This window comes from Carassius auratus, chromosome 9 (genome assembly GCF_003368295.1).
Source record: "Carassius auratus strain Wakin chromosome 9, ASM336829v1, whole genome shotgun sequence".
Classification (NCBI taxonomy): domain Eukaryota; kingdom Metazoa; phylum Chordata; class Actinopteri; order Cypriniformes; family Cyprinidae; genus Carassius; species Carassius auratus.
Window position 1 is genome coordinate 14,582,344 of NC_039251.1, and position 27,069 is coordinate 14,609,412.

Genomic DNA, 27,069 nt, shown 5'->3' on the forward strand with positions numbered 1-27,069 from the left:
TTCTGTAAAAATCGGGACAGTAAAGCTTACCAAGCGAAACAGCAAAGTTCTACAAAACACTTTCTAAACATTTCTTTATTTCTATGCTCCTGAATGAAAATATTCCTTGGCCATTCATTGTCATTTCAAAATGGAACTATCACCTAACTAATAGTGCACGTTATGAAAAGCAGAATAGCACAAAGCCATCAATGCATGACTCATTCATGGGAAAATAAAACATAAAAGCCGCCCGACAATAAGAAGAAAGTTGTATGGAGAATATGAAACAAAGTCCCACATCTAATTTCCTTCATTAAAACGCACAATAACAGTTTCAGAGTGCCCCTGTCCCAGACTATAGTCTCAGAATTGACCAGCGCAAGTTCTGCACCACTTCAAAGAGCTCCACAACAGAACGGAAGACTGCACGGCGCGTTAGGATTTCTATGGGGCTCATTTGAATATTTATGGTAGAAAAACTACTAACTGCCGCTAAATGGTCAATCATCAAAGCAGAAACCTCTCCCACGAACCGTCTTGTGCCTTAAAATCGGCGTGTTCGACATGTTAAATCAACGCAGATACAGGCATCCTGGACATTTCATAAGGTGGGAGGAAAATGTGTGCCAAGAAAGTTCTAAAACGTCTCCTAAAGAAAAGTTCAATTTTTATGTTCATGCTAATGAATATCACTCTAACCCCTACGGAATAAAGCACACAAGTTGGTCACTCGTTGGAGATTGTAAATCTAACGTATTGTGTCAGTGAAACGCCCCATAAATAGTGTGAAGTTCAAGGGCGCTTCATAAAGCGCGTGTGTGTTTACCGGGCACTGGGGAAAAAAGGCCACTTCAATTGGAAACACTCTATTAGGATACAGTCGCACTGACCTTTAGTTTCATGCTACGTTAGAGCAGTCAATTCGCTCTTCATCGGAATCGCTCATATTTTTGTTTCCAAATCTTAGAAATCCCTCGCGCGCATTAACGTTTAATTCGGAAATAAGCGCGCGCTCTGCCCAGCTTTTGTCCACGAACTATTATTTGCTCAAGGAAAGAATGATCTTCTATTTATTTAAAAACAAGTGCCCTTTGAATGGTGCAAAATAAACACGGTGAAAAATAACCAAAGAGATAGTCCCCTCGGACTGAAAAGGGGGGACTTCATAAAAGCTGCAGCAGTCACAGCTGAATGGGAGACGCTTTGAAGTAGAACTTATTATCTGAGGAATACTTTTCGGTCGTCCTAACGACGCTATTGAATCGAAAAGCTACCCCCTTTGTCAGCGATTTGTTCTCCTTTAGTGCAATGCCCGTGGAAATCACTTACATGGTCTACCTTAACATGCAGCCTGCAAATCAGTAACTCCAAGAGTCAGACTCTCAGACGCCACTTTTCAAAAGACAAAGAAGAAGTCAGTGTGAAAACGCAGCGAGTTCTCTCCCGTTTTGCCTTTATTGGACAGAATGATCACATCAGAGGAGGCTGTTTACTACAGTCTAGTCAGATTTCACACCGTCAGCTTCTCATTATGCGTTTGACGAGGGTTCAAAGTACCCGAGTCATTGTGCACCCTGTTTTAAGAGATGCACCGAGAGCATGTGAAGCACTTGCAATGAAAAGAAAACATTGCATTTTGCCATACTTTCTCCATTTGCAAAAGTGCGCTTTACTCTTGATCTGTTTGAACGTCGCACATACACTCTTAGAAATAAAAGTGCTTCACGATGCCATAGAAGAAACTTTTTGTCTAAACGGTTCCATAAAGAACCTTTGAAATCTGAATAACCTGTCTGTTTCACAAAAATGTACTTTGTGGGGAAAGAAGGTACTTCTGGTTACAAAAAGGTAAGAAAGAGATGGTTCTTTAAAGATCCTTTGACTGAATGGTTCTTCTATGGCATCAGTGTGAAGAACCTTTCGAAGCACCTTTATTTGGAAGAGTATATGTTCAAACTCACACTGCAAGATTGTATCTGCGAGCTTGCAAAGTCTCAGAGGTATATTACTGCACTAATGGAATATTTGCCATGCTGTTTGATTGTCTGCAGGGAGGGAGAGAGAGAGAGTCCAATACATATTAAATGACACAAATATAATTCCAAAATCGTATTAAATGAATTGCACATGGTTGTTACAATTCCTCTTTTAGTTTGGTCAACCTCCAAGCTAAGGATAATTAAAATTGTACACTTGTCAACCAGGTGTAAGATTAAATCTCTTTTTTTTTTTCAGTGTAAAAAAAGGATCTGATGTTTTCTTGTTTAAACTATCCTAAAATATTGTGAAATACAATTATAATAATTGTTTAAAGTTAAATAAAACCATAACTGAGCATAACATTTTATTTATAAAACGATGTGACCTTTTATAACTTATTTAGCTATTTAAACAACTTTAAGTCACATTATTAAATCAAAACTGAGAAACTGTTAAAATATTAGTCTAATATTAAGTAATTCGGGGAAAAAAAGGTGCACTAATAAACATTTTAAAAGAACTCAGCTTAACCCCTCCAGACCATTCCAAAATAATAACAACTGGAAGTATGCGAGGTATTATAAACATCCGTTGAGTGTTTGACCACAGAATGCTTTGAAGAGCAAGAAAACTGGGCACATATTCATTCTCCAGGCACTCTGCCAAACTCTTCCAAGCACCCTACCTGCCTACTATCTTAAGTTTCCCGAATAAGTGAGAAAACACAATCCAGTTGCAGCTGCAGGGCTGCATGTTTCCTCCCTGCACTCCGAGACTGAACTCTAAAACACGGACAAGAAAACTTTGACGCATGGGCGAAAACTCATGGGGTGTTTATACAGTGCAACGTGAGTACATGTTTTATGAGCTCAACTCTGAAGAAAAATTCGTACTGCATGCTTTTATCGTTGTAACTAAGAGTCGTTTAGCGCACTTATTGATTAGGTGTTGTGCTTGTCCGTCGTGCATGCGTCTGAAGAAGAGGCTGTTGAGAAAGTTTGCCGTCCCATTAAGTTAGAGGCCGGATGAGTAGTTGTTTGCTATTTGCTCTGAAAGCTCGAGCCCGACTCAGACAGCTGGGAGTTCACCTATTACCCCCGATGTCTTTCCCAAAAGATTGCTTGAGTTAAACATCTGACATGAGCGCTCAGGGGTGCCGCTCGCCTGACCTCCACTCGATTTTAAGAGTTTCATAGGAACTTCATTAAATCAATTACTCCAAGAGCACATCATCATTTATTCATACTTATCGCTCAAAACATTATTTGCTAACACTTTCACGAAGAAGTCATTAACAAACATGAACACAAAACTCTTTACAGGTCAGGTAGCTAAATACAAATGTAAAAAAATACACGAATCAAAGTTGGAGAAATTTCTAATGATTTTTTTGGCAATAGAATAGAACGATGTTTGTTACTATTATATTCATATAATTAAACATTATAACGAGTTACACATTTTTGCGACAGTATAATTATCCTACATAAATTTTTAAAAACATGTTGGCCTATTAGTTTTATTATTATTATTATTGTTATTAATAAAGAGTTCGTAAGGTCTGTAATGCAGGATTTGTTTGCTGCATTGAGGACACTTACTTTCACGGTTAAGATTTAATTTTGTGTAGCTCTCGTAACATTGTTTTTGTATTAGTGAGTTATGAATGCCCGGTTCTACTAGTAACATGTCTTAATATTCCGGTAAATTTTAGAGGAAAACAACTTTAAAATAACAAAGAGTATAATTTTGGATTAACCAAAAGCAAAGTATCAATGTGAACTGACTGCAAAGGTTTGTTTTAAAAATACATATTGTAAGAAATTAGTCAATGCTTGTTTCTTAGTGTAGTTAAAATAATAATAATAATAAAAGTAAACTGACAGCCATGTAGTAAAGAAAATAGTTCTGGTGATTGCATTACTTCGGGTAAGGATATTAGTGACATTACTGCTCATGCAATTACTTTTTCATTATGACTTTTTTTTTTTTTTTTTTTTATTTACAGTGTTTACTGTTTATCTTGTGGGCACATCATGTGTAAAGGAAAAAAAAATAAAAGATTAAAAATCTTTAGAAAATACAAGATAAAAATTGAATTCAAACCTCAGCATATGTACAACAGAGATTAACCCTTTCATCCTTAGCACATATGAATAATCTTGCCTGTCTGCATGAGACAACTGTCATAATATCTGGCCTCTCCTCAACATCTGTGGGCCTCCAAACTTGGTGCTGGTCCAAATATGGATCCCCAGGATTGGGAGGCTTTCCAAGGCACTTGGTGATGAGAGCAAGGTCGTCCACGGACATGTCCAGGAGCCAGAGCTCTACACCTGGTCCGTTCAGCCTATGCAGCACATGAACCAAACCTCAGAGCCACGCGACCACTTCTCTGCTTGCCTTGTATTTGACAGGTCCCGTTTAAATGGCTCTAAACGCAGGTCTGGACTTCTAATAGAAAAACACTCCATCCATGTGGCAAATGTTCAGAAGCTTTTGCAGGTTGGGCTTTGACATGAAAGGATGTCAATGTCTTATATAAAAGCAGTTTGATCTGAAAAAAAAAAAAAAAAAAAACATGTCTTCTTCAGTCTTCTATAACAAGGAGAGTGGACAAAGTTAATGTAAAACTACTTTAGACAGGTTTGCATTTTCTGTTTACAAGTGTTGTTTACATTGAAAAATTATGAGTAATGCAAAAGTTATTTTACTTTATTCTATGTAATATTAAGTATTTTAGATAATTTGATATACACTGCAAAATGGGCAAAATGAATGAATAAAAAAGAAATAAAATAAAGAAAAAAGGAGGACTTTGTACCATACAATTGCATATTTTATGACTGCTTACGCTAAATATTCAAAACAAATTAAGTTAAAAATTCTAGAAAGTTAATAGACCGTTTCTCAACTGTACATAAAAAAAAGCTTTTAGGGTAGTGGGATGTCACAGGTTAAATGTACAGTAGAATAAAAATATTAATAAAAAAACTATATATATATATATATATATATATATATATATATATATATATAGCAGTAAAACATTATCTAACATGTAACAATCTTTACAGCATTGGCTTCCCATTTTGATTTTACGTCCTGTAGATGCTGATCCATTCCACATCTGACGAACTACCACGAGCAACACATCAGAGTCGTGCCTCATCTTTCATAGAGGAAAAGGTCAACATTCAGTGAGAGGAAATCATCCTGCACAGCTGGACAACCACAGTGCTGGATCATCTCCGTAAGAGAAAAGAAGAGAAAGCGAGTACAAATATACAACTCTCAAGTCTAAGGAGTAGGAGAGAAGATCAGTCAAACCCTGAAAAAGCCAGTCCACCTCTACATTACTTTACTTTACTTTACTTTACAACTTCAATGGTTAGATTAAAAGTCTCCTACCTTAAGTATACAGTCTTTTTTTTAATTTTTTTTCAGTGAAGGCCTAATCCATGCTTAATAAAAACTATGAGCTCACCTACAGAATCCCCTGCACTACCCCTAGTGCATCACCAGCCATCAGAACCCCCCAATGTACTCACAAGGGTGGTAGATGTTCTTAAACATCACAAGCCACTTTCTCTGTTTCAAGCTGACCTTGGAATGGCCGTTAGACGTGGCTTTGAGCTACTGGAACTATCTCTCATAGACCAGTGTCAAGGGTCCCCCTGAGTTGATAATGACTTGCTTTCATAACTGCTGTGACATTTTGTGAAGGTATGCTAGGCGTGCTCACAGGCCATATCTCCAGAATGCAATGCTTCCTTTCCCCCTCAGCAGGTGCGAATCTGAGCTGCATAGTCTGCGATTTACAGTGCTGTGTTTACGCATCCCGGAATAAGTATAGGCCCAGGCCCACGCATATGTCCAGCCTTGATAAGCATTTCAGCTCACTACAGTGTTGACACAAACTCAGAATTACCACAAAAGATTAGTGATTGTACAGTGCTGACATTTGCATTAAAATCACTGCCAGTTCCTTAATGAAGCTAACTACCATATGCCATTATTGTTATCTCCCTTGGATCAGTTGCTTCTGTTTATATTATTATTATTATTATTTTGAAATCATAAAAGTGCCTGGTAAATTAATAAATGTATTGCAACGAATAATGGCAATTAAATTGAAAAAAATAAATAATAATAATAATAAAAAGCTATAAAATCCACTAGAACTATGTACTTTGACAGGATTTAAAGAGTCTAATAAAACAGATTTTTAGAAGTCTTTTCAGACCAATTCTGCTCCTGGTGGTTCAAATACCATCGCTCCATCTCAGAGAAAGCTCACAGCACTGTCAGGTCATCGTATATGTCTTATTGTTAAAATCTGAATCTTGTTGGCTGCTAAATGTCCAGTTCCTGTGGATGGAAAAAGAGATAAATGAACTCACTCGCTGTGCCCTTACATAAATGAGGGTTGATGAAACTGATGATAGGCTCAGGCTGCTGAAGAAGTGATCCCAGTGGAGACCTTACAGTGGTCTGTCCCACTCACAAGACAAATTATATAATTAGGCGCTTGTCTTAGGGGATGGCCACCTTTGCCCCTTTCTTGACATCTCCAATGGTAAATGACAGCATATCTTGCTAAAATAACTGAGCAAATTCATCTTGGTGACACACGCAGAATTCTCTTTACAGTTGTATTAATTGTCTGGTTTTGAGAAATCCCATGGAAATGACAATATGGGCTCAAGGGAAACATTGCATTTGATTATAAAGATGATCATGATTCTTGAGTCTGAGAGATCTGCTTGAATCAAAAGCAAATTATTTAAACAGTACAGCAATTTGCATTAGTAATATTCAAAGAATCTATGAATAAAATGTGTATACTATGCTTGAATACATTGAATGGATTAAGTTTAGGAAGAATAAGACAGAGCTATCCTTTTTTAATGTAAAGCACTTTTTGTCTCTATTGTTTTGAAGTTTTTGAGAATAACTTGGGAATCGTCGCACTAAAATCTGTGCGCGTTTGGCTTGTTTTTGAAACCCACAATTCTTTATTCACGTATGAAAAATGATCAAACAACAAAACAGAAACGCCCTCGCGGACAGCTTCCTTTCATCACCTCGTGCTCATCACCTGCATTGTCAAAATGTTCTTTGCGGGCCGCGTGCTCCGCAAGGGGCTCCGACTGAAAAAGCAGAGCCGGGGCTCCTGCCTCGTCCAGGCAGGGTTAAGCCACCTCTCCAACCAGGCGGCCCCCAGCGGAACCCTCATTACTTTGGCTCCTGGAGCAGTCAGCTGTTCTGTGGTTCAGAGAAGAGAGGCTCCTTACCGGAGCATCACTGCTTCCACACGCCAACAACATACGCGCTTTCACCAACCTGATTTGACAGCTCACGCTCAACTACAGCCTGCTGGAACACAGACATGATAAAAATACCTTCCCGTGAAATGTCGCTGTCTCACGTTTGCTAGGAGTATATGACAGCACTTAGTTTGACTTGAGACACCGTTCGGTGTCAGGTTTTGTTTGTTTAAATCTACTTTGAGTTATAATCTGGAGTGTTTATGCTCTATGTATATTCAAATACAGCTGCCGTTGCAGCGTGCGGGGCTTTGAGGTGTGAGGTTTTATCCCTCCATGTGGTTCCCACGTTTTATATTAGATATATGCATAAGATGCTTTGACAACTACGCGGTTATGCATATGGAGAAAGAAATAGATTAATAACTGATATATATAGTTGAAATATAGCTGATAAAATAATTATTTCCACAAAAGCTTTCGGAAGGCTACAAATATAAAAAGTAATAAATAGCTTAGACAAAAAGGAGGGCCAACATCATTAGCATTTATAGGCAATGTTGAACTGAAAACTCACAATTCATCTTGAAGTGAGAAATAAAGGTTGTCATACTGTGCAAAGAAAAAAGGCATGATAAAATGATTCATGAGCCCCTATCCTGCTTTACTGTGCCAAGTGTTCCTTACATGCTGGTGAGATTCAGTTCAGTGTTCTCAAGAATTAATTTATTATTATTTAAAACATTAATTATCATGTATTTATTTAAGAGTCGAAATGATTAAATAAACTCTGATATTCTTATCTTTAAATAAGTCAGGTGGATAGATCGGTGCATAAAGCAAGCAAGTGACTTCGGTAATTAAAAGTGTGGTGGAGATGCAACATTTTGCGCCGGAAATGTGTTGATTAGGCTATATTTGTCAGCTGAGGCTGTTTTATTACACAAATTTCGAAGGAAACAATTAAGTATAATTAAGATGGAACTCATCTGGGTAGACGTGTTAAAATGGTTGGACTTTCTTGCATTGTAAAAGCTCTCTCGAAGATATCAAGTAGATACTTTTTTTAAACCAAAAATTCAATTTAGGAGAACATTTTCGTTTATCTAAAAACAATCTTTTCGTAATACGGATTGAGTCATTAAAAAAAAAAAATCAAATCTGAAGTCTCTGAACGAACTCAAACAACCTGGTCTCATGGGAAATACGTACCTCTGCACACTTTTTTGCAGCGCCACAAATATGTACCACCTGGTACGTATTGCCACAGTTTTGAAACACAAACGTCCACTGGGGTCGCTAAAGAGAAGGACTGCATGACATTGTGATCGACAGTAAGAGCAGAGGTATGTACACTAGTATATCCCATTATCCTAAAACTGGTTAACTGGTGTTATTTTTGTGATAAATGTTAGTGATATGTGTTGTTTTCCTGAATCATGTTTGCTTTAATGGTAAATGTAACGTTAGAATCATGTGTGTGCTTATGACGTCGGTAGGACATGCAGGCGAATGCCTGGGTGATTTAGCTGAAGTTCATAAAGTTACATCCATCGCATAAGTTACATCCTCAGAACCCCGGCACACTATCATCATATCGCCAGTTAGGAGCGCATCCATATTTGCAAATAAATGCGAGATATTGCATTACTTTGAATGCTTAATCTGTGTCGTATAGAACTACAGATCCCATGAAACTGTCGCTCGAGCGCCAACCTCCCGCTCTTTCTCGTGAGGCCAATAAGGAAGTGACTACAACTGCAATTCATCGACTGGCCGCTTGAGTTGGCGGCAAAAAGGGAGTCAGTCCCATAGACTCCCCATGTTAAAATGCCCAACTTTACAGCAGAAAAAAACATGTTTACAGCCTGGTTCAAAAAATGATTTTGGCCAAAATAGCTAATTTTGCCCTTCATGACAACTGTGAAGGGGGTGAATTTTTTTATAACTCATCCGTTTAAATTATATTAAGAAGTAAAGTTCTGCATAATTAAGGGCGTGTCCACTTGAGTGACTGGGGGATTGCCGCTGTTGACACTGCCATCGCGCTGGGTGGGCGTGGCTTCAGCAAGTAGCCCCCGCCTTTCTGCCCATTTTTGATTGTCCGGGAGAGTCGCGACGGGCCTCTCTGCACACTTCAGGTGTCTACGGGTGACGTCACTGACACTACGTCCATGTTTTTATACAGTCTATGCCCCCCTTCCTCAAATCTTGCCCTGGAGGTCCAATGCACTGCAGAGTTTAGCTCCAACCCTGATCAAAGTCACCTGCCTGTGATTTTCTAATGAGCCCAAAGACATTGATTGGCACTGATTAGCATGCTCAGGTGTGTTTGATTAGGGTTAGATCTAAACTCTGCTGGAAAGTGGATCTCGAGGTCCAGATTTGAGGATCCCTGGTCTATGCTGTCGACCAATTAAGTACGTGATGCCATAATACTGTGCGTACAAACGTGTATTTTCTTTTCTTTTTTTATGCACAACATGGTGTTAATATTTTTTGTTCTTACACTAAGAAACTACATTTCCGTGTAGCCAAATGCCTTATATTAACAAACAATGTAACATGTGCTTGCAGGTTCCAGTCATATCAAAGAGGAAGAAGAGTAAAGTTTTTTATTTTTTTTTAGCCTATCAAGGAACAGGAGGTTAGTCTTTCCATGCAGCAGCAACTTGTGCCATAGCCATAATTGCATATGAATGCGTATTACTACATTTATTTATATATTGTACATGCATTTTAATGTAGCAGCTTTAATGTAGTTCGATGTTTCCACTTTCCCTGCAACAGCACAACCACCTCTAACAAATGTTGCTCTTGGCTTTGTGAGCCTACTTTGCCTGGAATTTCTATGTTTTATATAGCAATTTGGTTACAGTTCTCTTACTAAAATAAGTTGCGTTGATTTATTTTTCAGATCGTCACTGACCCTGTATTTTCTTATAAATGTATTGTTTTCATAAATTAATTCAAAACTTTTTTTTAACAGATTTGAAAATCATCTGTAATCTCACTATCGCTCTGCCTCATTCAGTACAACGAAGACAGGTGAGTTGATTAATGCTAGGCGGTTGCTCTGCTTCGGACCTTAAACACTTGCATCACCAACGCATTACCGGCACCCAATTACCTTCCATAGAAAACATTTATTAAAGCATTGCCTGGGTAGGGAAAGAAAACCTCATCAAGGTTGTTTCCCACCTTAACCATGGATGTGAAATCCTCTGCAAACCACTACCCATTTATTTTCATTTGTTTTTATGTGTACTTTGTTTTTTATGGTCCTCAGATATTAAAAATTAAATGACTGAGAGAGTCATCTGATCAGCCTACAGAGAAAAATATGGAGGAGGAATTACACTGTGATCTTGAGGAAATAATGGCTGATTTGGAGGAGATGCAGGTATTTTGTATAAAACTATGTAGCATGCTTTCTGCATCAATCAGTATTTCACTAATGTGGGAAAAGAAAATGGATCATTGGAATTTGTTACTATACCACTGTTTGTATTTTTTGCAACTTCCATAAATGATATTCTGAATCATGTTATTATTTCTTAAAAATGTATATAGTTCGGAGTCATTGTTCTACCTCTTATGTTTGAGTAATACAGAGTGAGGAAGCGGTCAAAACACCACCTAAAAACAAAAAAGAAAAAAGATTGATCTTAAACTTAGGTGGAAAAAAAGAGACAAAGAAGGATTCTTGGTCTATGAGAAGCGCAAACCAAAGAAAGGTATGGTTTGAGGTTTTAGATCCTTTGATTTTTCAATAAGTATTGTGTAAATCAAATAATTTTTTCCATTTACTTCTCTCTAGACTGATCTGGAAAACCAGTTGCCTCAACCATTGTCTCTTCAAGTAACCCTCAAGAAGTTGAGCTCGGTAAGCAATTGTTTTTGATTTAATGTAGGATTATTGTATTTAATGTGTTCAACCAAATACTGTTTGCTAAAAAAATATTGCCTATTAATACAGTGCATATCTTTGACTTTATACCCTGAAGTCTGTCTATACTAACAGACCGGTAATTTTGTAAAATACATTTTCATATGAGCTGCTCTACAGTGGAAAAGAGTTCCCCTCTCTGTTCCCTATAAGTAATCCCATTTCATGTTGATTTACATCTTTTCTGTTGTTTGAATGCAAGATACTGCATTAAAATTGTATAATTCTAGAAACTGCAAGCACATCTGAAGCCTTAACTTCCAAACAACATTTTGGAGATGTAGATGCACAACAGATTATTGGTAAGTTTACCTTAAATGTTTTTAACCATCGGAACTGTATCACTGTCTTCACGAAGTCCCTCTGAATGAACAAAAGTGCCAACATTTTATGATAAATATGAAATGTACAAATATCTGAGATATTACTTGTTTAATGTTTTGTGAGTTCGTGCACTTGGTTTACGAGCTTGTAACAGGTAAGGAGTTGTAATCTAATTTTATTTTTTATTGCAAGATTTACAACTACAGCAACTCCAAAATGCAATGGAGTGTGATGAACCCAGATCAGCAGCATCTCATCATTGGGCATTGAGGCAAACCTTGTCTGAAGAACGCTGGGAGGAAGCAAGGCCAAAACTCCTTGACAGTTTGCTTGCTTCAGACTGTGTGCATTATGGTCCTTGTGATCACTGCAGCTTGAAACAAGCAGTCATCAGGTGCAAGGACTGTTTCCCGAAACCCCGTTACTGTGGCCAGTGTGACGTTTCTACACATCAACATCTTGTTTTTCACAACCGAGAGACTCTTATAGATGGATTCTATAAACCTCTCCCACCATCAACTGCTGTGCAGGACCTCAGTGGCCAAAATGTCATATATGAACAAGGTAAGAAGTACTTGAAAGCTTAAAAACATGTTTTCATTTTAGTTCATATATTTTTTCTTTCATCTAGTGTGTCTGCTGCCCATTACACGACCAGACAAAATTTGTGATTGTGACCCTCAAAACCTGGCTGTTGTAGCTGGACGATCTGTTGTGCTCATCTGTATAAATGGTATGACTTGCAATATTTCGTATTGTATTTGTCTATTGGCTTAACCTGCTGACTGATGTCTGAAAAGTATCAACGGCTGTCTTTACAATTGGCATTAACATGCGACCTGTATCCGGATGTTGTCCACATACACATAGAAAAGACAAGTGTAAACGCATTTATGATGGCAATGTTATCCGATCAGTGTGTCCAGGTTCAGAGGGAGTCGAGGACTCGTATCTCAGTGTAATGTAAACGCAATACAGCCATCGGTTCTGGATTCACAGGTGGACGTCACACAAGACCCAAGACCCACCCACTGTCTTTATTCCACCTCCTCTCTCTAGGAATTGGTGCACATAGCTGTGTGGTTTTTCAATACAGATATGTGCAAAATACATAGATTCGCAAATATACTGAAATGTTTGCTTTCGCACCCTAAAGTTCCAGAACCCTAGCCTGACGTCATCATATTGAGATTCTAGTAAGAATATGAGTCTGATATTGCTCCATTAGGCTCTGATTATGGGGCTTGTTTCAACCGAAATGCCTCTGCACCCAATAGAATAGACCTACAAGCAATCTTTTTCTTTTTTTTTCTGGAATGCGAGATCCAATCTGTTATCCAGATACAAAAGCCACTTGATGTGGACAGGTGTAAACACACCGTGTCCTGATTGGCATATTATCCGATCTGCTTGAGCAAATCACGGTGATCGCATGTTAATGCCAAGAGTAAACACAGCCAAAGTGTGTTTACTACTTATTTATTTTCTTTTGAAATCTTTGCAGGTTGCTATGACGTCTTCCTGCCAGTGATGAATTGCAGAGCTTGTCTTGCATCATGGACACCTGAGGTGGTTGACCTGTTGTTTAGTGGTTACTGGCCAGGCACTGTCGAGTTTCAAACCATATACAAGGTAGACCTCTTCACGTCGTTTGAGGACCTGAAGATCACTGCACCTGGGCTTTCAAGACAAGCATTTGTGAAAATGTTACAACAGCGCTCACAACAATTTGGAAGGGTAAGACTTGGAAAGTAATTAGCATTTATGCAAATCTTACTGGCATGTCACTGTATTCAAATTTTTATAATTTCAGAGTGGTAACATTTGTGGCAACGTGTTCCAAAAAGCTTTCCTTGAATGGACATATTGTCGTCATAAAAGAGAAAAACTCTGCGGCATTGATCACTTCTCTTGCCCAGCTTGCACCCCAGATACAGTTGCTGTGTCTGCAGACGGAAACAGAAAACTATACAGATTCAGCAAAACAAAGGGGTATATTATAACATTTACATTTAATAATTTAGCAGACGCTTTCATCCGAAGAACAATAGAAGCAATCAGACCAACAAGAGGGCAACAATATACACGTGATGTAACAAGTCTCAGTTAGTCTAGCACAGTACACATAGCAATGTATTATTTTTTTTATTTTTTTTATCTTCCTGTAGGACAGAGGAACAACCATTTTTTGATGGAGTTTTTCTGGCTAATGACAAAGATGTAGCAACATTTGTTGATTGTGTTCGTGAGAAGACCATCCCAGTAAGATATTTGTCAAAAGATTTGGGATTGTACACGGTGAATCAGGCTCTAGTTTGTGAATATATTTGATATGACACTGTTACAGGTACATGGAAAAGGCATCTGTGGAACATCAACATGGGCTGCAGCCAGGGAGACCTCTAAAAAGACAAACACTAAATGTGATGAAGAGGGCCTAGAGGTGGCAGTTTGCAGGCACAGCATATTGCTTAGAGGGTTGAACATGTTTAGGGGCGAGATATTTGCATACCCTCTGTTTCTGCAGAAGGAACTGGCCACAAAAACAAACTGCAAGTTCTTCTGCACTGACATCATGTGTCGATATTGGCCCTATCTTCAAAAGGTGGCTCAATCATTCCCAGAAATGCAAAACCTGACTCAGATGAAGCCATTTCTCTCAGTTATGCATGCAAAGGGGCACTCTACAAAATGTGAGGTAAATGTATATTCTTGAACAATATGGTAACTAAGCCTTTAACCATTTTGATATCCATGAACTTGATATTTTTTAGTTTGGACATTTGGTGTGCATGCTGTAGGTGCAGTGGGGTGGCAAAAATCAAACAGGGGCAGGCACAACAATTGGTGAAGTTGAACAAGTGAACAGCTTTTTGTCCCGTGTGGCTCTAACTACAAAATACATGAGTAAGGCTGGTGAGTGGTCCTTTTTTACAGTTCTCATGTATTGTTAAGACAGCTTTTCTTTTTTTCTTTTTTTTATTCAACATACTCCGTGACTAACCACTAATTGAAAAGCACATTTATGCCTTCATCATTACAGCACGAGTAGATATGATCACATTGCATGCCAGAGGATGGAATGAGCGCAAAAAAAGAAACCTGCACAAGTACTTGTCTACACGGTACTTGAAGGTAAGTAAAAAAATAAAGATTTTGTCAATGAAGGTTAAATTTCATTTGTCTAAAGTCCACTTATAAGTTGTACATACCAAGTATCTAATACTTTCAGTATTCCTGAAGGTTTTTGTGACTTTCCATTAATTATTCTTTTGAGACTATCCAAAAGACAAAGGAAGTCAATAAAGACATTGCGGCTATAAAGAAGTGCACGCAAAGGTCTGATGAGGAACTGCAACAGTGGGTCACTGATGTGAGACAGTGGGCAGTTGACAGTAAGTATGTACTTTTTTCTATAGATAGATAAATGTGTTTATTTTTATTTATTTATTTTTTTACTTGTTGTGAAATACTCCTCAAAGCAGTAGGAGAACCTCACTGAGAAACCATGCAACAACAAAAGTGAAAATCAACGAAGAAATGGCTCGAAATGCTAAGTTAATAATTGAACTTGATGTAGCTTTCTCCCTCAAATTTATAATACTTACTCACCCTTGAAAAATTAGCAAACTGAAAAAAAAATTTCAGATTCTTTGGCAGAACATTTGTAGATGTCCTTTTTGTTTTTACATGTGTTCCTACTACATTCTTCTTATTGAATCCTCCTTTTACCATATTTAATGTATAAGGTGTTTTATAGAAATAGTATAGTTGTTCTATTTTTGATAGCACAGAAAATGCATGATACTGATCAAATACCTTCATAAATACTTTACAGCACCAGATGACTTCAGAACAGATGATCCAGTGGCGTTGCAACATCTGATTGAAGGCCTATTCTTGGGCATCCAGCAGAAAAAGAGGGATCTGTATCGAGTAACCGGTAAGTAGCCTCCATGCCTTCATGTACTTGTGGAGTTCATTTTAAAATGTGAGATCTATAGCTGTATCTAAGTAATTTAAATTTGATCATATCTTAACAATGAACAAAGTCTTCCATCTACACTGTGCACTTAAGCCACTACATAACCTTTCTACATTGAGTGAACAGTCCTGCCTTCCTATATGTCCAGTGTTACCATCACCCAACTCCCTCCATTACTTGAACATTCCAGGCCACATTCCAGGTTATTTATTATGGTTAAATTAACCAGAGGTGTAGTCAAAATATTGTACAATTGTATTTTTAGTCGCCGATGATATGTGCGCTTTATAACATAATTTGTAAGGAGCCTTTTGGATGTCCATTAGCACAGTGACCAAACATTATGCATATCCTCCTTAAAATTATTTGTTTTTTCTGCAGACCGTAACAAACAGCGACACAAGATCCGAAGACGGATTAGAGAGGATAAGAAAAAGCTGTTTAATGCCATATCCCAATACAATGATCTTCCAACCACCACAGAATCTGTAGATTCAGTTGAAGACCTTCTGGCAGCAGAAAGCCCTATCTGGCCTTGGGATTCTGGTTTGTAAAGTTTGACATTAATAGTTTTAGTGAATCTTCATTTAAAAGATTAACTCATTAAACTCCGACTTTCAAAGGAAAGAGGCCCAACATGTGTTTTTTATTTGTTTTGGAACAGACTATAATCATTTTATTTTTAAACCGTTTTGTTTTTGCCAACTCGCCATTCCTCAGATTAATGTGTCAAGGTGGCTCGCCCTTTTTTTTTCACACTGTAGATTCAACACCAATCACTTGTTGCCTATGTTGTAGGGACAAAGAATTGTACCATTATTGGATTTTACTCTCAAAAAGGCAATAAGAGGTAGTATTTTAATATGGTGGTTAATTCAATTTGTCATTTGTCTTGATAGAACCTGACACTTCCTTAGGCATGAAGAAGAAGGTTTTTGACAAGGTGATGCAGCTGGAGAGACTGATTGAGGAAGAGGCTATACTTTTAGAGGAAATGAAACAACATTGGACTCATCTTACAAGAACCTGCAGGGCCTTGAAGGACCAGGCTAATGTACTAGCAGATGACCTGGCCACACAGAGTGAGTACTAATTTCTTAATTCTGTTTACTTCATATAGTTATATTTAACTGCTTGCAGATGATACAAACTGCAATATTGATGTTTTGGTTAATTGTTTTTTTTTTTTTTTTTTTTTTTTTTTTTTTTTTATCCCAATTTGATTTTTAGGCTACCCTTCAGGACTGTCTGGTCAAGCTTACCATGGCCTGCACAGTGCTGTCCTCCAAAAATGTGAGGAGATCAAAACAGACATGGTAGCTGTGAAAGAAACCTACTCCCAAATAGTAGTAAATGGGAATGGTGGATCCGTTGTTGAAGATGATGAAGACCCATATGAGAATGTCTCCACAGATGCCTCTACGGATGATGAATTATAGATTCTCTCTTCTCCACTGCACAAACTGGTTTCCTGACCGAGTAGCTCAAGTTAGCTCTCCCCATTGTAAATAATAAAACCTTGAATCTGAATTTTCAATCACTGTCTGACTGATTCTTAATTTCTTTAGTAAAATAATTATCATCATTATTTCAGTTTTGGTTATAATTTGTTGTTGTACACATTTGTTCACCACATATTTTCTTCATTGACAAATTGATCAACAATAGAATATATATATATATATTATTTATTTATTTTTATTTTTTTGTCACAACAGGTAAGATCACATGCAATACCTAGTCTAGCTAAGCTTCCAGATCTGTACAGTACATACTATAATACAGTAGCCTATACTAAAATTTACTATAGTAAATTGTTTCACGTCCGAGAGTATACGCAAACAAACAATGCCATATTTACCCAAATATCATTCATATGAAGCACATTAATCCTTGATGCTAACACAAAATGCACAAAAAAAGCATTATTGTTTAGCTATGCTAACATCACATTTTTAATCACAAAGGGGTCAGTTTAGTAAAGCCATATGGCCAAACAAACGTTTTAAGACTTCGGCTGCAGTAAAACCTTTATTCTGACTTTAAACCCCTATTTTGCCAGCAAGACGAGCTGTGGTGCTCCAAAATATCTGAAATAAACTAACAATATAACTTTTTCTTAACATAGATCATCTAAATACAGTGTAAGTACGTCTTCGTCTGTACTATATGGTTGATATATTCCGTAGATGTTTCTTTTTGCAACCTTATTTACAGCAATACTTTGCTAACTGGAAGAACTACAAAAATGGCGCAAATTTGTATCAGGCCGCATTGCGCTGCTATAGGGAATTGTAGTTTAAATCAATATAACCTATTACTTAGAATTGGAAGTTATAAACAATTAATTAACAGTACACCTAGGGATATAAGTGGATGTTAATAGCATTTGTGTGATAATATTTTAAATATGTAACTGCTGAATAGGTGAAAATAAATTTTGACCATAATTTACTGCACCCCCTTTTAGTGACTCTATCCACAAGAGTATAGTCACATAGCTAAAGGGAAGGGCTCTTTACAACAATTGGTCCCATGTCTGTAGCCCCTTCTCTTCCTGAATGACAAGGCTTTCAACATGTGCTGAGGTCACAGTTCAGAGGTCAATATTTCAAAACAGGACCCATTTCTCATCTTCATACTGGCATATATTATTCTCCAGGCCAAGACATTTTCAACAATGTATTTGGGTTAGTCCTACATAAAGCTTTAATTTCAACATTTCATGGACACAGCCCTGACCCAGCCATAGTTTCAGTGAGGCATTTGGAGGCCCAACCTCCAACCCCACAGGCAATGTCATCAAAATTGTATTTATTACAGTAGTGTACATATGTATGTACCACGCCCTAGTAAAATATGCACAATTTAAATGTTTTTGCATGAGCCAAGAACTTGTGAGCATCTTTATTCATCTAGAGTCAGTCAATTATGTGTCAGCCAATTATGTGTTCAAATGGTACTGGAAGTTCACACAACAGGTAATGCTATCACAGTTGTGTTTATTACAGTAGTCCACATACAGTATGTATGTACCACACCTAAGTAAAATATCCACTATTAAGTGTTTTTGCATGAGCCATGAACTTGTGAGCATCTGCACTCGTCTAGAGTCAGTCAATTATGTGTCAGCCAATTATGTGTTCAAATGGTACTGGAAGTTCACACAACAGGTAATGCTATCACAGTTGTGTTTATTACAGTAGTGCACATATGTATGTACCACACCTAAGTAAAATATGCACTATTTAAGTGTTTTTTCATGAGCCATGAACTTGTGAGCATCTGCATTCGTCTAGAGTCAGTCAATTATGTGTCAGCCAATTATGTGTTCAAATGGTACTGGAAGTTCACACAACAGGTAATGCTATCACAGTTGTGTTTATTACAGTAGTGCACATATGTATGTACCACACCCAAGTAAAATAGCCACTATTAAGTGTTTTTGCATGAGCCATGAACTTGTGAGCATCTGCATTCGTCTAGAGTCAGTCAATTATGTGTCAGCCAATTATGTGTTCAAATGGTACTGGAAGTTCACACAACAGGTAATGCTATCACAGTTGTGTTTATTACAGTAGTGCACATATGTATGTACCACACCTAAGTAAAATATGCACTATTTAAGTGTTTTTTCATGAGCCATGAACTTGTGAGCATCTGCATTCGTCTAGAGTCAGTCAATTATGTGTCAGCCAATTATGTGTTCAAATGGTACTGGAAGTTCACACAACAGGTAATGCTATCACAGTTGTGTTTATTACAGTAGTGCACATATGTATGTACCACACCTAAGTAAAATATGCACTATTTAAGTGTTTTTTCATGAGCCATGAACTTGTGAGCATCTGCACTCTTCTAGAGTCAGTCAATTATGTATGTGTCAGCCAATTATGTGTTCAAATGGTACTGGAAGTTCACACAACAGGTAATGCTATCACAGTTGTGTTTATTACAGTAGTGCACATATGTATGTACCACACCTAAGTAAAATAGCCACTATTTAAGTGTTTTTGCACTTGAAAACACAAGTCCTGAACTTGTGAATATCTGCATTTGTCTAAAGAATAAACCAATTATGTGTCCAAATGGTACTTTAATGGGAAGTTCATTCAACAAGCAAAAAACATAATTGTTTTTATTACAGTATTGCACATATGTATGCATCAAGACAAAGAAAGATATTTCTCCATACAGTTTTACAGAATGTCAGCTAAAGTGGATATGATTTATGACTATATTGATGTACATTTAGATGATGCGATATGGAAAGCATAACAGAAAAACATGTATGGTTTAATATCGATTTGATGGTGTTCACTAACAAGTATGCTGAAACTACAAACAGTATATACATATTGCATACATAGCTTACATACATACACAAAGTATAATATGGAAATATTGAAGTAAAGTACATTGTAATTATTGTACTTCATCAGATTTTTTACATGCAAAAAATAACAATGATTTATTTAAAGCAAAATACCGGTAATGCATTGTAATAACATGCAAAATTACTTTTAACATTATTAATCCGCTACTTGGTGATGTCAGTCAGGAGAAACAGCAGCTTTTCTGTTTTTGTTGTCAGAAAAATAAGAGACAAATAAATGCAAATATTCATAAGAATAGTACAATTTCAGTTTTTGCTGATATCTTCTTTCATTTTTGAGTTTTGAATTTAAGAATTAAGGCAGGTAAATATATCTTAAAAACTTTTATGATATAATTGACATTGTATAAAAGTGCTGGAAAGGAAAAGACCTTTACCCATAGTTAGTATGTTGTCCTTGTTTCTAATAACAATACATAATCTGAACTTTTTAGCAAAGTGCCATTATTTATATTGTCAATACTTTCCTGAAGATATGTGGCTCTTTATTATCTCTAAGCTATGGGTGAAAACACTTAGTAGCTTTGGTTTGAAATGTAAAAATCAAAGTGCACTATTTTCTAACAGTTGGGTTTCTGATGAAAATTCCCTTATACTGTAAATCCCTTCATAAAAAGCGCTGTTTGATATAAAAGCAAGGCAGGTTTATTTAGTACACATCTTCAGTGCACTGGTCCTGTCCTCAATGTAATCGAAAGCGCCTATACTGCTGTTTGCATTTACAGTCTGTCTGTGTTGACTTCTGAGTGACCTCCGATTGATGAGACTGTTGAGCCCATAGGTAGCATCCTCTGTCAAGTCACCGAGACCTGTAGACTAATTGCAAGGAAAAACAGAAAGAAAAACATGACACATCATCACACAGCAGTCAAAGCCCCGAAAAACATGACAATTCCAAATATCTACAAATATTATTCAGTGCTGCATTAGTAACATCAAAATAAACTTTTAATCATTATCGTTACTTGTCAAAAGAAAATCCACCTTCATGAAAATTATTCTAAAATATCATACAAGTGACTATAAAAATTTTGGTGCTAGAGCTTGTGAAATTGTAATAGACAAGCATTTAATTTGTGATTACTACAGCAGAATAACATATGACATATGACAAAAAGATTATCACAGGGGTCAACCTTTATAATAAACACAAAACTATTTTTGTGTCAGATATAATTTTCAGAATTTTCTTACCATATACCCATTCTCTCATTTCCAGGTGAAGGTGAGCTTTAAGGGTTTCCAGTTCCCAAAGTGGATCTGTATAGCTTTAGAAGTCTAAAAAGACAAGATAATTATTATTAGTGTATGAACCATTATTTTATATTTGTTCTCTGATCACCTGATTTTCATAATACAGGTTATTTTGTTTAATCCTGTTCAGCTTGTGTAAAACAAGTAACATTTGTTTCTTGGAAATTGAAACAGTTCTCTTTCTAATGTATTTAAATCTATTTATAATTATATGCCAATATTAAATCAATTTGATGCTTTGAATGCATAATTATTGCATTGCCAATGAATAATGGATCAAAAGACAACTACTACTGGTCTTCTATCCAATTACAGAGGCAGATAATGATAGTACATCTACACGGCATGCCAACTACTGTTCTACTTCCTGCCCTGGGGTGGAACCAGCACCATCATGATGTTCTCCGCTCAATGTCATCTGGACAGAAGGACACAAACCTGAACATTAAAGGCATAAAGTAGAGCAAATATCTCCAACTACATCAAATTTTATTAATCTAAAATTTTAACAGCCACAAAATATAATAGGTTTCTTCCTGTACCATGTCCTACCCATCCACCAAGTTACAAGAAATCCTGCTTACAACCAATATATAGACAGTACATATATAACTACATACACAGACAAACACGTGAGAACATAACAGACGTACAGACGTAGATATAACAGTTATTCAAACAAAACTGACAATAAACAGAGGATTTTTAATTAGGTTATTTATAAAGATCTGTGTGTACTCTATATAGCATATGCAATTTAGGCAATGAATAACAAGTCAATAACTTTGTTTATGTTTGTAGTTATTTTATTCATTATAAAAGAAAATACAAAATAAAAATAAAAATGTAATTCATTATTCAAGAAGGGAGGAGGGCTCCCAGGAGTCTTTCCATTTGGTCCCACTGTAAAGAGACAATGTTCTGAGTAAAGATTTAATGAGTAACTTAATTCAGGCTAGCAAAATGATATATCATTTTATGAAATATAACTATTAAAAAAATGTTCAAACATTTTAGTAACTGTCGACATTGTTAATGTTTAAAATGTTGTGTATTTAATAAACTGTACATTAGTACACCTACCAGGTCTTGCATGGAACCCAACAAATGAGGACCTCCTCTGTTCCCTATAGAATAAACATTAAAAAAAAATCTATCACAACTCAATATCCAGCAACGTTTGTCTTGGCACAAGTCATGCAAACTGTTTTTTGCTAAGAATCATCTTAAAAAGTTATACAGTGTAGCTTTAACATGTAATAACATTTAAAAATAACATTTACTGCTGTAAGATTGTGTTTCAAAGTGGTACAGTACAGTATCATATACTGTCTTAGGGGTCTAGAGGGATCTAGAAAATTACATGAAAACCTTGTGACAGTTTCTATTCATGTTGACATTACATTAATAACATATCCAAAGAGTTATCCATATTTATCTATGCATTAATGTTTTCAGGGTTTCTGCAAGTTTCATTAAGTAAAATGTAAAATTTGTAACACATTTTTGAAGACCATTGTGAAGGAAATGTAAGACCTATTTACTTGCAAAAAAGTATGAAGCTCTGAAGGAAAACCAAAGTCAAATAATTACTTGAAAAGTACATTAATTTACAGAACTGTGTGTGCAATTGTAGGTTTTATATTGGTCAGACAGACAACAAAGAACTACAAAAAATACCATGAAATAAATTTCAACATAAATAAGACCTACCTAAACATTTAAAACCTACTACATAATACCTTGATTTATTTAAGACTTTTTCTACATATTTGATGTTAACCAAAGTATTGTTCGGATAGCGTTCTACATCATGTGAGCAATACATACAGCCAAATTATTTTCTGTTATTGTAAAGTAAACTTTGTATGTATCTTGTTTGTAAAAATGGTGACATTAGTGCTCACTCCATGAACACTAAATCCAGTCTTCAAAACATCTAGTTGTCGAATCAAGTGCTCAAACACTGCAGATATTTTTAGTCTTAGGCTGTGTGTCCACCAAACCATTTAGCCAGCTGATAAGTGCGTGAGTGTGAGTGCTTGAGAGTGTTTTGGCAGTGCTTTGCTTGTTGTTATTATGTTAAATATCCGCGAAAGTGTTACTAGTTATCTCATTTCACAGATTGTTTGTTTCTGTGTTGTTTCTATACAAAATTGTCGATAAATTATGAAGTATTTGCTCTGGCTCTAGTTTAAAATTATTTTGTTCCATTATTATGCTTGTTGCTGTCATCTGTTGACTTTGTACGAGCAGAGTGTGGTGGTTGTGTGTTTTTAGTCCCGCGCCTCCTCAACTGTGATTGGACAGCTGGGTAAAAAGTTACAGTGATGAGCACTGCATTTGACCCAAAATTGAACATTCTTCAACTCTTGGCGACTGGTAAAAAAACCACGAATGCTCTTTGCATCAGCGTGAAAAAGAAACTCAGCGGCGTGTGCAAATATGCCAGTCGCGTGAAAAAATGCTTTTGTGGACACAGGTTCATTGTTCATTCATTGTAGAATCAAAAATAATTTAAATATTAATAATGAGTGAGTGCGAGTACATTGATATAAAGCAAGAGCGTTTTAAATACTTTAGAAAGACAAACCTCTCTCACTCTTCTTTTCAAAACCTTGGAGTAGTCAAAGTTGTTTTGCCTCACTCTCCAACAGCATTCTGGACACTCATCTGAAAGATAGTCAATATAACATTGAAATAAGTATACCAATATACCAGTATAGACAATACCTAACTGTGATGGCAGAATCAATGTGTAGTTGATACATCATATCATTTTAAATAAAGAAAATGTACTTAACACTTTTTTTTTGGCTTCATATTGCTGGCTACCCTCTGTTGGACTGGATCTGTATTAAAAATATACAAGATATCAAATTTTATTAAACACTATTTCTGTCAAGAGCACTATCATCAAATATGATTGACAGTTAGCATATAGTTTTGATTGGTGGTATGGTTCTGTTCTGGACAAGAACTCCCTACGCATCCATGCAGCCTAGCATACAATCATAAAAGCAGTGATAACCCAGCGTAGGGTAAACAAAACAGAACCAAAATAAATGTATTGCAGATATCAGTAATTTATTTTAATGTACAATATATTTAAGAGAATTTAAGTCTGATTCAGGGGTAATCTGAATGCTATAATGACTGACGAGAGGTGGAGCTGGGGATGGAGCAGGGTAATTCGCTCCTGAGAAACGTGACAGCTGCTGATAATACTGAAGGAGCTTATATATGTACTGTATACAGTAATGGGCATCGTATTCCTATAGGTAGACGTAGATCAGCTGATTCGAGCCTGACTAATGTGACCTGCCAGAACTTGATGCTATGCTTAATATATAAATACAGTAAGTTATTACTAATTTAGAATGTACAATATCTGTCAAAGGTTTGGCAACGCTTTCCCATTCTCTTGGATGAGTAGGTGGGTTCAAAATTTTGACTGGTAGTGTATTAAAAAACATAGTTCTTACATACGTATTAACATAGTTCTAATAACACATTACTGACTATTAAAGAAATATACTTCACTTTGTCTTTTTTTTGCCTTCTGGCCCCGGGGTCTTGTGTCTTTTGATGAGCCTGTGGTCTCAGTGGCTTCTGGAATGACGGTGGTCTCAGTGGCTTCTGGAGTGACGGTAGTCTCAGTGGCTTCTGGAATGACGTTGGTCTCAGTGGCTTCTGGAGTGACGTTGGTCTCAGTGGCTTCTGGAGTGACGGTAGTCTCAGTGGCTTCTGGAGTGACGGTGGTCTCAGTGGCTTCTGGAATGACGTTGGTCTCAGTGGCTTCTGGAATGACGTTGGTCTCAGTGGCTTCTGGAGTGACGTTGGTCTCAGTGGCTTCTGGAATGACGTTGGTCTCAGTGGCTTCTGGAATGACGTTGGTCTCAGTGGCTTCTGGAGTGACGTTGGTCTCAGTGGCTTCTGGAATGACGTTGGTCTCAGTGGCTTCTGGAATGACGTTGGTCTCAGTGGCTTCTGGAGTGACGTTGGTCTCAGTGGCTTCTGGAGTGACGTTGGTCTCAGTGGCTTCTGGAATGACGTTGGTCTCAGTGGCTTCTGGAATGACGTTGGTCTCAGTGGCTTCTGGAGTGACGTTGGTCTCAGTGGCTTCTGGAGTGACGTTGGTCTCAGTGGCTTCTGGAGTGACGTTGGTCTCAGTGGCTTCTGGAGTGACGTTGGTCTCAGTGGCTTCTGGAGTGACGGTGGTCTCAGTGGCTTCTGGAGTGACGTTGGTCTCAGTGGCTTCTGGAGTGACGTTGGTCTCAGTGGCTTCTGAAGTGACGTTGGTCTCAGTGGCTTCTGGAGTGACGTTGGTCTCAGTGGCTTCTGGAGTGACGGTGGTCTCAGTGGCTTCTGGAGTGACGGTGGTCTCAGTGGCTTCTGGAGTGACGTTGGTCTCAGTGGCTTCTGGAGTGACGTTGGTCTCAGTGGCTTCTGGAGTGACGTTGGTCTCAGTGGCTTCTGGAGTGACGTTGGTCTCAGTGGCTTCTGGAGTGACGTTGGTCTCAGTGGCTTCTGGAATGACGGTGGTCTCAGTGGCTTCTGGAATGACGGTGGTCTCAGTGGCTTCTGGAATGACGGTGGTCTCAGTGGCTTCTGGAGTGACGTTGGTCTCAGTGGCTTCTGGAGTGACGGTGGTCTCAGTGGCTTCTGGAGTGACGTTGGTCTCAGTGGCTTCTGGAGTGACGTTGGTCTCAGTGGCTTCTGGAATGACGGTGGTCTCAGTGGCTTCTGGAATGACGGTGGTCTCAGTGGCTTCTGGAATGACGGTGGTCTCAGTGGCTTCTGGAGTGACGTTGGTCTCAGTGGCTTCTGGAATGACGGTGGTCTCAGTGGCTTCTGGAGTGACGTTGGTCTCAGTGGCTTCTGGAGTGACGTTGGTCTCAGTGGCTTCTGGAGTGACGGTGGTCTCAGTGGCTTCTGGAATGACGGTGGTCTCAGTGGCTTCTGGAGTGACGTTGGTCTCAGTGGCAGTGGCTTTGGGAGGGTGAGTAGTTTCTGTGCTACTTGTTGCCTTCTTCTGTCTTTGAAAATGAACTTGCAGACAAGACAAACATCACACACAAGAAAAATTAAACAGTTTGCCTCAATCTCAGTGCCACTTTATTCCATATAGCCTATGAATAATTATGGAAACACAAGGAAGAGGACCCGCGGGTGAGTGATGATAACAGGCTACTATTTACAGTAATTTATTTCTACATTACAGGTGTTGTTATGATTTAAATGTAAAATTAATTATCTACAGTCTATATCAACAAATATAGTCATCGAGTTCCCAGTCAAGGTAATGCTGTCTCTTAATGTCTGATCAGAACATTCAAGATTTTCTGCCTACTTTTTATCTAGCTTGTTGACTTGGCTTAACTGCTAAAGAAAACAATTGGGTGATCACATGCTGATTCATCCTATTATGGCTGAAAGTAATGCTCATGCATCAATAGAAAAATAAAGAAAATGATACTTGTGGGTTCACATTCCTTTGTGTTCCTTAGGATTACCAGTATTTTCAGATTAATCCAGAGCTTCTTTTTGTAAAAAAAAAAAGACTTACTCTTTAGCACAGCTTCATACATAACTTTAACCCTCTGAAGCAAATCAGGATCCATAATATAGTCCCCTCCTAGGATGACATCGGCCACCAAACTTCCTTTGCATTTCTTACCCAAAAGTAGTATTGGGAAAAAATCGAGGGCAGCAAGTTTGTCAAGCTGAAATAAAAACATTATTAAATAAAAAACAAAACATGCACCGAATACAATAATTTAATTTAAATATTAATTTCATGACAATTTTAATGGTTTAATGGTCATATTAAATGTACAACTCATATCAAGGGATTCATTACTATACAACATGTTTCACCAGCCATGTTTCCATCTAAATTTGGGGAAAAAACGTCCTCAATTTAGCA

General features: G+C 37.4%; 1 protein-coding gene and 1 long non-coding RNA gene across 6 annotated transcripts; one reads left to right on the forward strand and one right to left on the reverse strand.

The window, feature by feature from the left end:
• Positions 1-8,402: 8,402 nt before the first annotated feature.
• Positions 8,403-17,027, forward strand: LOC113108461 (uncharacterized). 3 transcript variants are annotated; one of them, XM_026271605.1, is made up of 20 exons: positions 8,404-8,578; positions 9,810-9,879; positions 10,222-10,280; positions 10,522-10,635; positions 10,847-10,969; positions 11,053-11,118; positions 11,412-11,483; positions 11,698-12,069; positions 12,137-12,238; positions 13,010-13,242; positions 13,319-13,497; positions 13,674-13,767; positions 13,853-14,203; positions 14,307-14,421; positions 14,549-14,640; positions 14,783-14,900; positions 15,344-15,448; positions 15,872-16,036; positions 16,390-16,572; positions 16,721-17,027. In XM_026271605.1, the coding sequence occupies exons 8-20, from the start codon at positions 11,727-11,729 to the stop codon at positions 16,927-16,929; spliced, it is 2,289 nt and encodes a 762-aa protein (XP_026127390.1). In that variant the 5' UTR covers positions 8,404-8,578; positions 9,810-9,879; positions 10,222-10,280; positions 10,522-10,635; positions 10,847-10,969; positions 11,053-11,118; positions 11,412-11,483; positions 11,698-11,726; the 3' UTR covers positions 16,930-17,027. The 3 variants fall into 3 exon arrangements, with proteins under 3 accessions (XP_026127392.1, XP_026127390.1, XP_026127391.1); XM_026271607.1 differs by lacking the exons at positions 13,319-13,497; positions 13,674-13,767 and having other exon boundaries at positions 8,403-8,578; positions 10,522-10,969; XM_026271606.1 differs by lacking the exons at positions 8,404-8,578; positions 9,810-9,879; positions 10,222-10,280; ... (2 more) ...; positions 11,053-11,118; positions 11,412-11,483 and having other exon boundaries at positions 11,859-12,069; positions 12,112-12,238.
• A 2,551-nt stretch (positions 17,028-19,578) lies between these two features.
• LOC113108463 (uncharacterized) lies at positions 19,579-24,819 on the reverse strand. Of its 3 annotated transcripts, none has more exons than XR_003292792.1 (6): positions 24,684-24,819; positions 23,945-23,992; positions 23,734-23,813; positions 22,224-22,267; positions 21,081-21,558; positions 19,579-20,702 (listed from the first exon to the last, which is right to left on the reverse strand). It is a non-coding gene; the product is annotated as an uncharacterized LOC113108463 (long non-coding RNA). The 3 variants fall into 3 exon arrangements; XR_003292791.1 differs by having other exon boundaries at positions 19,579-20,695; positions 21,081-22,043; XR_003292790.1 differs by having other exon boundaries at positions 21,081-22,043.
• Between the last annotated feature and the right edge of the window lie 2,250 nt (positions 24,820-27,069).